This window comes from Plutella xylostella, chromosome 29, assembly GCF_932276165.1.
Source record: "Plutella xylostella chromosome 29, ilPluXylo3.1, whole genome shotgun sequence".
NCBI classification, from domain to species: Eukaryota; Metazoa; Arthropoda; class Insecta; order Lepidoptera; family Plutellidae; genus Plutella; species Plutella xylostella.
This window is the reverse complement of record NC_064009.1, coordinates 347,811-361,020: the sequence shown is the minus strand read 5'-3', so window position 1 is coordinate 361,020 and position 13,210 is coordinate 347,811. Positions and strand designations below refer to the sequence as shown.

Sequence of the window (13,210 nt, the reverse complement as noted above, 5' to 3'; positions counted from 1 at the left end):
TATTTATATTAGGTACCTATTAAATACGTAGGACGGTAGTAAATACGTACCTAATAAGTGTAGGTAATTAATATTTTTCTTGTGTTAAGTATGTGTATGTGTACATTAACTAAGTATATCTCTATTTGTTTATCCTTTTCTAAAATATAATTTCTCTCCATCTAGGTAGTCACGAATAAATTACTTTTAGTAATAATACCTATACAGTATACACTATGGTACTATACTATATGGTACTTACTGAATATGAGGTAATTTAACACCAAAGAACGCCTTTGTATACGTCCTATGTGTTTTATTAAATTTGTAACTGTTCTTTATATTGTTTTGCTTTTATGTGTACAATAAAGTGTTAAAATAAATAATTTAAAAAATAAGTAAGGCAACCGACATTTAGCTCTTACAATCTTAATGATATCTGCCCAAGAAACATTAAGGTTTTGAGTAGACCAGCCTTAGAGGCGAGAGTGGTTGCTTAAAGAAGGTCGAGGAGGTGACTGGCACTCCTACGGAAATGCATGTGACCAGCAGTTTTTTTTTTCTAACTTTACGGTATGTGCCACCGGTTATGTCTAAATATTATTTAGAAAACTTGCTAATCTAGGCAATAAAGATTACTGAATCACCATAATACAATATAAACTATCTTTGAAAAATTTCCTCTGGTCCCAAAAAGTAGGCTTTAGTGCAAAATGAGGTTTGTTCTTGTTGCAACCCCGCGGCGCCGGCCGGCGGCGGCAGTCATCGCTCGGCGCTCGCTCGGCACAGGCGTGCGGCGCTCACGACAACACGCACCATAGACACGTCACCAAAACTTTCCCAACCGTTATTCATCCGAGTTCTAACTTTCGAACGCTGCCACTTGGATTGCTCTTTTTAGTTTTAAAGTTTCAACATTTCCAGCCAGTGTTTGCCATTTGTTTGTGCAGTGTGTTGTGTTGATGTGTGGAGTGGTGTGAGCTGAAGATGCGGGCCGGCTTAGCCTGCTGGCTGGCACTGGTGCTGGCTGCAGAGGCCGCGGCACAGATCGACACGAGACATCTATCAGGTACCTACGACACCATTTTCTTCTCGTTCTATTTTCAAATCGCATTACAGCGGGAGCGCAAACTTTTTTAATCCCGACAATGCGACCTTTTTTCGCCGTCAAACTGCAATAAAAAGTTGACCGGTACTTTTGTAGGTTGCCAACTAGTTTTGGATGGAAACTTGAAAGTTTTTGAAGAAAGGCTTTTGCCGGTAATGCCTGGTAGAACCGGTAGCTCGTATTTCTAGTTCTGTGGACGCTCGAGCTGGGTTTTAGTGGACGCGACCATGCATAATATTAGCCAACTCGCCTGTTTTCGTGCTAACTTATGTATTTTCTAAGGTTCATTAAACTCCGACACGCTAATAAGAACGTCTTCGTTATAAGCACTGAGTAAATACCTACCTACCTGGGTGGATTTGCGTAGCTGGTGTTAGTAATCTCAAATCTTGATCGATGTAGGTAAATAATTAGGTAGGTAAGTAGTAACTACTTACAAATTTTTCTTAGTGTAATTTTTGTACATAAACCTAACTACTTACATTAAAATAAACAAAGTTATTAATACCTCCTTAAATGACTCGTTTATAATAAAGTTAAACTTATAGATGAAAAGTAGCGCAATGTTTTGAGTCAAGTCGATGTGATGAGCGTTCCACGTCAATGAATGTCTATACAAAAGAATTCAACGGGGGAGCTAAGTTCTATCTAATAGTATTATTAGAAATATTGTTTTGAAAATGTGGTACGTCAAATATCTAACTCAATAAGATAGTTTATATAACTTGCTAAAATACGCTGACCTATAGGTACCTACAATACTATTGGTAATTAAACTATGTAAGGCAGTCGTATATAAAACTAGGTTAAAATAAGTCCTCAGTCAACAATATTGTAATTTATTTACCTTCTTATTTATACTATACACATACATGTAGCAGGTGCTAGGCTACGCAGACTAGGTAGTTAGTACATAGGTACTTCTAGTCAGAGACACCTGTACGTAAGTGAGTAATTATCTACTTTATGGTAGGTAGGTACTTAATTAATTAAGTAATTACATATTTAGTAGACGTCTTGTGTGTCTCTTTTACCTGCACACTAGATTAGTACTTTAGTAGGTTAACCCAGTGTACATACTGATTTACATAGTATACAATGGTAGGTAGGTATGAAAGAAATGGACAGTCTTTAAGTTTAAGTCATGTTCACGTGTATTTATTAAATACAAATGAATACATACTTATATACTTACTTACCTTCTAGAATACTTGAGGCCATCAAACTACTGACTATAAAGAACTCATCAGGCAACCACCAATCCACACTTTTTCTCACATTTATTTATATGCTCAAATGTGTCAGTCGTATCCCTTCAAGCCATCCTTATTTCTTCGGGCATAAAGTCCACAGTCCGCTGACAATAAAGCGGTCACGGCCGGCGTCGAACCGGAAGCAGTCAGTTAAAGAGACGCTGCACTGAAGTGTCGAACAATATGGAGACAACGTGGTGACCTCAGCACTGGGGAAGAGAGAGATGTGACATGCCAGATATGGCCATCATAATGTGTAATACCTATAGCTTTTCTGTCCATAATAATTGGACCGGCTTTCAGTCACCGAAAGAACTATTGGCTTACATTAGCCATGCTAAAGTCAAGATCAAATTATAATTTTGTGATGTATCATAGGGTTTCACCTAACACTTTGGACTCAGATGACTAAATAAGTAGGCACTATTTTGGATTTATACTGCTTTTCATTCGTAAAGTCTTCAATTTTACATGTATAGGAAACTATATGTTACACTAGATAAGTAAATTTATAATAATAGTGCTATGAACAAATTCAGTATTCAATATCAATACATAATCCGTTTTGTGATATTTCCCCTTCAATGGTTCTTCTTCGTTTTCATTGTTCTAATAAGTGGCGATGAAATGATGAGTCTGTTTTATTCACCTTTGTTGACGACACCTCGGGTTTAGAGGACTGGTGTGACGTGTTTGATTCAATTCAACTTTGTTTGTAGTTGTGTACTGTGTAGGTCCAACTTATGGAAAACTAGGAGATAAGCTAATTTAATGTAATGTAAAAAAAACTTCATTAAACATAACTATAATAATTTAATTACAATATCAACAATACGATTTGAGATTGGCCTGAGTCTAGCATTATTACTGCATTCCGATTCATGTTAAAGGATTTCATTTTATAAATACCTACATTAAAATATACCTGCATTTTCATATTCACAGTTCACGCCAATTGAAATTTATGCACACTATGTATTTATTAACATAGCAACCATTTCAGATTGAACCTACAATCTAATCTACTTTACCTAACTGGTAGGTTACCAATAGAAGCAACTGAATCCTAGACATAGAACCTGCATAGAACTAACACTTAAACCAACTCCAAACAGTATCGGCTTGGCATACATTAATTCTATCCCATTGAATACCTGGTTGCTTACATAACCCAGCTATCAAGTACTGTGAAGCCAGCTCTTTCTGTCTCGGGTGTTTAGACAAGGATAGTGATAGGTAATTTTGCGACCAAGTCTCAAAACTGGTCTCTTATTTGCCTTGAACTTGTTTAACCGCTAAGCCACGGCTGTGTTTGAACTCAATACCAGTACCTACCTACTCGCTGCTTACGATAATAGTTCGATATACTCAGTATAATAATAAGGCAGGTTTTAAAAACTGAATTTGCCCTAAGAACTTTTTTTTTTTCGGAGACGTTAACTTCCAGCGGACAGACGTGTTTTATGTTACTAAACTCAAAGTTTTAAATTATTTATTTTTAAATCAATCTACTAAATTCAGTGATCGCAGAAATATCGGTGGCTCTCTTACTATCTTGAGGAGATTCCCATTTGAGGACGGCGCCATATTGGTTTCTGTATTGCTTCGTCTCTCTCCTTGCTGTGAGTACCTACTTCGTTACTCTATGAAGAAAGCGAAAAATTAAAAACAGTTGGCTGATGTGGATTTGAACTCGGGTCTCCTGATTGAGGTGCGGGCGTCCTAGCCGTTGAGCCATTTCGACAAGTGAGCGCCGTGGCGAAATAAGCCTACTCAACCTAACAAAGACACTACACGTATAACACGTAGTGAGTCACTGAACCATTAGCGAACGACTCGACGTTCAACAACTCTTTCAAATACTAATTATGTTCACCTGTGCTCGCTGCAATAATAGCTGCAATGATGGGGCTAGATGCAGTAACTGTAAGCAATTCCTGGATTTTCCTTGCTCTGGAGTTACAGAGGTCGGATATAGGAAACTAGGTGATAGACAGAAGTCTTGGCGCTGTACTGCCTGCAAAACGTCTGGGAATTCACCGGATATTCCTTCTCCGAAACCTAAGTCACCCGTTACAAACGAATCACTCATGGATGAGATTAAAAAAATATCCGCAATGGTTGCACCTATACCGCAGTTGGTTCTAGATATGAAGCAAGTAAAGGTGGACATAGCTGAATTGAAAACTTCCGTCGACTTTGCCCACGATTCAGTAAAAAATCTTGAAATAAAATCTAACGCGATTGATCGCCGTGTATCTGAGACGGAGAAAGCGGTAGAGCTGATAACATCTCTTCAAACGAAAGTATCTAAACTTCAAAGAGAGATTGATGAGAAGGAGCAATGGTCTCGCTCAAATAATATCGAGTTAAAAGGCATCCCCTACACCAAAACCGAAAACCTGTTTGAGCTTCTTCTAAAACTAGCCAATATATGCGATTTCCAATTAAAGAAGGAGGATATAAACTTCGTTACCCGTATTCGCTCTCGCAGCAGCAACACCGGCCCGAAGACCATAGTGGCTTGCCTCACGAACCGGTACTTGAAGGAAAACTTCGTCGCGGCCGCGAGAAGTCACCGTGGAATCTCTGCTTCTGACTTGGGATTCGCCAATTGCGCCGATAAGGTGTTTGTTAACGACCATCTCACGGAGAATAACAAATTACTCCTGAACAAGACAAAACTGCTAGCTAAGGCGAAAAATTTTCAATTCGTTTGGGTAAAAAACTGCGCAATCCATGTTCGAAAAAATCCTACGTCTCCTATCTTGTTCATCAAAACCGAGACAGATTTAGCCAAAATTTTGTAATTGTATCATTTTTATATATTTTAGGTATATTGTATTTTTTGTACCGTATTTTAATTGTGAGAAACTTTGTACTAATCATAACCAGCTTTTATTGGCTTCATGTTGCTGTGGTGTGCGCCAGTCCTAAAGTTTTCAATTTTTTAACCCAAAATTATACAGCCGCTTTTCGACTAGCCCTGCCTGTTGCTTGCTACATATTTTACCCATTAATTTAATCTTACCTTCTCAACTTTAATGCTCTCTAACTCACTAAACTTGTACTTTCAAAACGTAAGGGGTCTTAGGACAAAGACGGATGCATTCTATAGAAATGTACTTATGCACTCCTATGATGTTATTGCAATCTGTGAGAGTTGGCTACCAGAAAATATTCCAGATAGTGAACTGTTTGACGAACGTTATCTTGTCTTTCGACGTGATAGAGATTATGCAAAAACCGGTCAAACATTCTTATCCCCGTTTACTGAAATATCCTCAGGAGTTCCCCAGGGGTCCCTTCTCGGGCCTCTCCTCTTTGTAATCTTCATTAATGACATAACATCTTGCTTTCAGCACTCTCAGCTTTTCCTTTTTGCTGATGATATGAAGATTGCAAAGAGGATCTGTAGCGCAGACGACCAAACTGACTTGCAGTCTGATCTATGTAGATTGGATAGTTATTGCTTGGCCAACAAATTGGATCTTAATGTTTCCAAATGCTATCTGATCACATTTACTCGCAAAATCCGCCCTCTTCAGTTTGGTTACTCGCTGAAAAACACCGATTTAATAAGAGTCAATCAGGTCAGAGATCTGGGAGTTGTTCATGATGAAAAACTCCTATTTGATCATCACATTGATCAACTTATATCGAAGGCTAATAAATCAATGGGGTTCTTAATCAGAATATCTAGAAATTTCACCAAAATCAAAACTATAAAAATAATTTACTGTGCATACGTTCGAAGCATACTCGAGTATGCCTCACAAGTGTGGAATCCTAGGTATCGCGAATATATTGACAGGGTCGAAAAAATACAAAAAAGATTTTTACGATACTTGTCCTACAGGACCGGTATAGCTGATCCCAGCTATGATGATCGCTGCAAGCGTCATCACCTACTTCCATTATCCAACCGCCGTAAAATTGCTGACATCATTTTCTTTTTAAAAATTATTCACGGCTTAGTAGACAGCCCTGAGTTGCTTTCGTTAATTAAATTTTTCACTCCAACCAAGCAAATTCGTCAGCCGTCTTTACTCTATGTTCCCCTTGTATCAAGTAACTACAGGCAGAACTCTTTCTTCTGGCGTGTACCTAATCTCTTAAATAATATATTGCGTGACCACAGTGACATGGACATTTTTATCAATAGCATAGCATCTATTTCCAATGAGCTGGTTTCTGACTACTTTGGTTCTCATAAACCTGGTTAGTTTAATTTAGTTTGATTTCTTTGTTTTTTGTTTTATAATTTAACTCCCTCTTTTTGTTATAAAGTTATGTGTATTTGCGATTAGATTAAGTCTAAGCTTTAGTTAACCCTCCCTATACTACCTAACTAATCTACCTAGAGGTGGAAACTTGTGCAACATAAGCTACCCTGTCATTGTTATCTACTAAATAAATCAGTTAAGTTTTCCTAATATAGTAAAATAAAATAAAATAAATAAACATACTTGTTTAGTTATCCTATGTGAATATACAATCTAAGAAGTTGGAAATACCCTACCTGGTGCGTGGTCAAATAATGTGGTTGGGGGTAGGTATCTCGTTTACGACAATTTATGTCAAGCGACCGGACTATATACCTAATACTTACCAAGTCATATTCCTCGTCCATTTCACTGTCTGCCACAACCTACTAGTTTTATATCCTTCGTAGGTAAATCACGGCTACTCAAGACTAAACTAATTAAGTATCTAAGTATAACACTTATTACTGCGCCGAAATATACTAGCAAGTTTTATAACTATAGTTATGTTTCACCAGCATTCCTGCTCGATGCACGACTACACTCGCGTACAACAACGTGTCTTGCACAACCGGGAAGTGGCGTTACTGCCGTATTCATTAAAAAAAACTGCATCCGACTCACGTCTGATTGGTTTAACTAGTTAGAAAAGTATTCAAACTGGTTCGGTATTTATAAAAAAAGAGTGTTACCCTATGGTATGGACTTAGGTTACCTAGGACTACAACTTCTACAGAAAATATTTAATTTTGGGGTGACAATAAATAATACGTTAATTTTATGAGTGAGACTTCAGTTGACAGGAGTGCATCTTCTCATTATGAGACATACTACTTTGAAATCACAAAAAAGTTACTGCAGTTTCATACTAACGTTAACAAAGCCTAGAGGGGCATAATAATATCCAGAACTGAACGAAAGTAAGTTTTTCATAAAATAACCTTCTTCTAAACCACATAGCTATGTAATCTATGTATACAACATAGAAAAACATACACATAAGAACATGGATGAGATTACTGCAGCGAGAGGAAAGTGCAAGATAATTGTTTGTTGTAGTTGTAGGTATGTATGTGAATTGTGAAATCTGTTTGATGCACTCAGATAATATCTTCTACAGAAAACATTAATTGAATAAGCCATTGTAACTGGATATCTATGTACGACGATCTACTATCTACTACAGACGAGGCTGCTATTGACATCTTTCACTTTAAAGATTCCATATTTTGAATGTTTTCATTATTATAATTATTGAAGGGACTAAGTAAAAATATATTTTTTCGAACGCTAGCCTATGCCGCGGTGCATAATTTATAAGAAATTAATAAAATATAAAAAAAATAAACTATTCACCATTGAACTAGTGCATGTTTATTATTTTTAACTGTTAACAAACCGTGAAGATAACTTAACAACTCATTCGTTACATCAAATGCTTCTAGATAAGATATGTTTTTGCGACTTGAGTGAGACCACAAAGTGAGACGTATGAAAATAATCACACTTTTATTTTACTAATTGACCAGAAATACTTCTATGATTAATCATCGTAATTACAGACGTGATCTACGTAATTAATTAGGTAAGTGGAACGTTTGTTCTAACACTATTATTACATTAGGAATATTATTTCTTCGAATTAGATCATCCAAATTGGAAATTTACCATCAGTCTTAAAAGTTTTTGTAAGAAAGTTAGTAGGTACTATGGTCCCTTCCCAGGTTTCCATAGCCTATTTATTAATAGTTTCCTAATCTGATAACATTTTCAATCAGAAAACAATCAAATAATCAGAACCCAGCAGAGTCAATGTCACTCCACACAAGGCTCCTCGTGCATGGAATGTCAACCACATTACCCCTCCACCGCCGCCGCCTCACCCGGCGACCATAACTCACCGTCATTATGTACATTGACGCACATATTTAGCACATTACCTCTAATGCTTGTCACTACGCAGCAGTGGATGTTAAACTTGTGCGCGTAAACGCTCGCATAGCACACACGGTGGCGGTGTAGGTAGGTCAACGCACTGTACGGTTGGTTGCTTGCAGTAGAAATTGCTCTAACTTAGTTTTTGTGCTTTATTTAGAGTGACAAGGTTGTTAGGACGTTTGGGTGGCGGTGTTGATGCCACCTTATCGCGGCAGGTGTCATCAGGATTAAGGTAAGTCAACATCAACTGTAGACAACTAGCTACCTACATTTTGTTTATAGTTAACTGAAGATGTTACCTATATCTGTTGTACGCCCATATTAACAGAATAATCCGTCTTGCTAACGGCATTAGTATGATAGTCACAAACTCATTAATTAATTAGGCACTTCAGATATTAGTCGGCTGACAGTTGACAGCTTTCGCTCCCTAGTGACATCGCGTGTTATGTCTTGTGCTGATGGATTAGGTACATACTTACCACCAAGGGTAAATAATAATAACATAAAAGCATACCTTCCATACATAAATAAGTAACTAAGCATATAGCTTTCATACAAGAGTACATAGAGTCTATCATTTTGTATTTTTTCAACAAGGGGGAGAATATATGAAGTTCACTTGATATCGAGCTTGACTTTAATAAACCAGAGCTGGTCCATTTATGTGTATCTAGTTCAAATGCAATGACAGCTGGACATTAAACTCAAAAGGCTGCGTCTATTCCCTCACCTACTAACCATAAAAGGTACAAGTCGAGTCTCACCAACAAAAGCAAAAGGTCACGTGGACTGTAACTGTACTGTAATACAAATAATGATTTGTACAGAAACCTAGCACGATCGTGAATTGCGAACGGCATTGATGATTATGCCTTATTGTGATTTAATTTGCAGCCGAGCCGTTGCCAACGCAAACGTACTAAGAAATACAAAAAAACACTATGCTTTAGAACTTGCGTGTTCCCCGTGTTCCAAATCCAAAACCACTGCAAATCACAGTTCATCCGACATCTTGGTTTACAAACGCGAACCAGCCAGCACGTTCTTTTTTCAAACCGGCGAACAACAAAAAGTGCGTTCAAAAGACTGAATGATACTTGTTCGGAGTGTTTGTATACGTCACCTGTGTGCCTGACACGGGCTGGCACCGAGGCGGCCTCCGCGGCGCGCCGCCACCGACCTCCGTGCTGAGAGAAAATCTGCCGTGTCTATGGTTAATAGAGTTCCCGCCAACTGCAAACGTCAGTTTGTCTTGTTTTTCTGTGGGATCTCATTTGTGGCACAAGAAATTGATACTTACGAGCATGAGTTTAAAATATACGTTCATTTGTTTGATACTGTTCTTTTCTTGGTATTAGTTTGCGTACGTTGAGACGAATTAATACTATGCTCATTGAGTTAAGGTAGATTTTGTTACAATGGGGATAAGTGCATTCGCTGAATGACATTGCGCGTCTGTATGCTAGTTATTTTTATGGTTTGTAGGAAATAGTGAGGTGCATGGTTGAAATATGATGGGCTGCAGGTATGCTGGTTATGATAATGTGAGACCCTGAATTATATCATTGCACAATGCTACAGGAAGCTCAATAACAATATTATTTAAATCAATCGATATAAATAATAAGCCTTGCCCTTCGTATTACACAGTACCTGCTTAAGTATGTAGGAATATCGGAAATCACTAGAATATTCGAAAGATCTATAATCTCCGAAGCTTCTCGGATGTCTAAGATAACTATTTGACTACCGTTGTTCAAATATTTACCAAGAAATTGTTACTGGAAGCTATCCGAGCCATCTGTTTACTATCAGTACCTATTGTGAGGCGCCAAACTAGTTAGTACGTTGAAACTTCCTACAGGTTATAACTTAGACATTATAATAATGATCATTACTAGGTAGTCCGCCATCATATTTTTTTAAAGATTTTTTTTCTATAAATTTATACTGTCTGCAACATCATAGTACATAGTCTTGGGCAAAGATACCTGAACCTTAGAGTGGCAATACATTATAACAATACCCAGGTGACCCAGTTATTATGAAGAGGTCATGCATCAAAGCAGAGTGACTCTAGGACTCTGCTATAGAGGACTTGAGAGCACTGGACGTAGCGTCCTGGTGTTTACTGTAGATAGGTACTGTGATGGCCTATACGCAACAAAATAACTAACTTTGCTGCATTTGTAAATTTAACGCAGATTTTTAATGGACTATTTTTTACAAAAATATACTAATTTAAAAGTAGGAATATCAAAAGGTGAATTGAACACCAAAATTCATCATCATCATCAGCCTATAGCAGTCCACTGTTGGACGTAGGCCTCTCCCAAAGCACGCCACTGGATGCGATCTTTAGCTTTCCGCATCCAATCATAACCAGCCACCTTTCGCAAGTCGTCACCCCATCTAGCCGGAGGGCGTCCCACACTACGTTTGCCTAGTCGCGGCCTCCACTCCAGAACACGTTTACTCCATCGGTCATCGGAACACCAAATTTGCAGGGGGTATATTTTATAAATACGAAACAACATAGCAAAAAAAAAAACTATCGTCCCCTGTCTCGTCAAAGTCCAGCTTGCAAGTTCTGCATTGAGGTCGCCGTGAACACGTTCAGCGCCGGCGTCAGCGGCCCACTGACCCAGTTGCTGCTGCCGCATCAGCAACCTTCGAGCTGCACCGGAGATTACTGCTGACGTGTGACGTGTTTCGACTTGGTTGTTTTTATTTACATAGTCTAATGATGGGCGATGACGCTAGGCGTCGCTGCAAAAAAGTTATGTCTGGTATCATTAAAAAACCTAAATTTTAGCCTTCACGTGACGTATTTAAAGCCATCAGTGTATTTTTATTGTGTCTATTATTTTCATTTTTGCACGGTAGGTATTAAATGATAATAGCTAGACTATTTATCTGGTCCCCGCGAGTGCACTCCCGTGGCTTTTCAGTTTCAGTAAGTAGACGCGGCAGTGTGTGCCATCTTTCAGTGCTTTGTTGTTATCAGAGTGGCGCAGTCGGCCCCACTAGGGATGTGCTCTTCGCGGCACTTCCGTGTATCGATCATCTTCTTAGTGTGTCGTGAAAAACACGAGACACTCACTACCATCACCGTGGTGTAAGTCCACTTAGAGTAGTAGCGTCAGTCGCTGAATGCCCAAGGTGCTCCAGACGGATACAAAGTACAGTTGATACGTCAATCAGGGAGGCTCCTTGCGTGCACCACGTGTTTCTATGTTAAACCATAGAATAATGGTTATACCCAAATGAGGATTTTAGCAACTAAATAAAATTGAGGTAGTTATTGAGGCAGGCGGTGGAAACAATTTATGTCTGCTATTTTTTCATTCTCAAAAATACGAATATTCATACCATGGAACCTATTAATATTGATAGGTGAACTTTATTAATAGAAAACTTTTAGAATAAAAACGAGTAATCGAGTATCGATAACATCCCTGGGCATCTCTGCGGCTCGGCTTACATCGGCGCGCGACGGGCGGTAATTAGCTTCAAACTGTTTGTGTGTCAGTATTTTGTTGTGCGCTTGTGTTCTACATCGACGGGACTTCGTTAAATCTTATGTCAAATTAAATTGCTGTCTCCTCGATAGCGTGCAAGATTTAATACAGTCTTGGTCTAGAGTCTAGACTCTAGAGCAATAGCAAAACTATAGTTCTATAGGTACAAGGCATGATTTGATGTGAATGCGTTTTTTTCGTGATCCAGTATGTTCTTATTAAATTATTTCATAAACGTTTTAGCTGCAGGTACTTACCTAAAACAATAGGATCCTGTACAATGTACATTATTGTAACCATGAATGTTTATATCGTAACACTTAATTAATTGTTTTTATGACTTGAAAACGTGATGATGTTATCATAAAATATCACCTTGCAATGGCATTCACGACTTAGCGTAAAATATAGGCACATACGTTATTACTTTATTTTCTTCGTTTGGACAAGTGTAAAGTCGACATGGTTGTGTTACGGAATTAAACTGGAATAGGTACTTAAGTTATGTATTGCGTCTGAAAATAATTAAATCGAACCTTCACGCCTTTTTGTCAAACCAACCATGGATAAGTGCTTATATTAAATACCATGTTCAGCAGCTGAAACACAATTGTGGCAGACGTTCATGTATTAAAAAATATTAAAGAACTCAATAATGTTTTACGATTAAAACTTAACTAGGTACCGCTTTCCACAATCCGATTATTAAAAGCGCAGTTTAAAAACAACAATATTCAATGCTGGCCAACGGCAGCAATTTATGCAACATTTTACTGGCTGGTTTAAAGAATAGCTTACAATATATGTATAATATAGCAAAAAACTATATTTTAACAACATCCGGAGTTCAGAGTAGGCTTCCACCGCAGGGTATCCAGCGGGAAATCTAAGTAAAGTGCTCTATCTAGTCTCTGCCCCGGATTAATGAAATTAGCATAGAGCACGCATAGTTGAGGAGCGCTATACTCCCAACAAACGGAATGCTATCGGGGTTGTTCATTAGCTTATTAGTTTATTACTTTACTTAGTCTGTGGTCGCTACAAGCTACAACTATTCCCTGGCGAGTGTGGAGTTCACTTTAATAAATGTAGTGCTCAGGCTCTAAGAGAGTTTGTTGCTTGTTTTTAGTTTAAAACGGATGT

General features: G+C 38.1%; 1 protein-coding gene across 1 annotated transcript in view; it reads left to right on the top strand.

Moving 5' to 3' along the window:
* Positions 1-733: 733 nt before the first annotated feature.
* The window catches only part of LOC105387463 (low-density lipoprotein receptor-related protein 2), a 184,751-nt gene continuing 172,274 nt past the window's right edge, over positions 734-13,210 (top strand). The window contains exon 1 of the mRNA XM_048631639.1: positions 734-1,048. Coding sequence (XP_048487596.1) covers positions 967-1,048 — 82 coding nt within the window. The 5' untranslated portion in view covers positions 734-966. The remainder of the gene's footprint in view (positions 1,049-13,210) is intronic.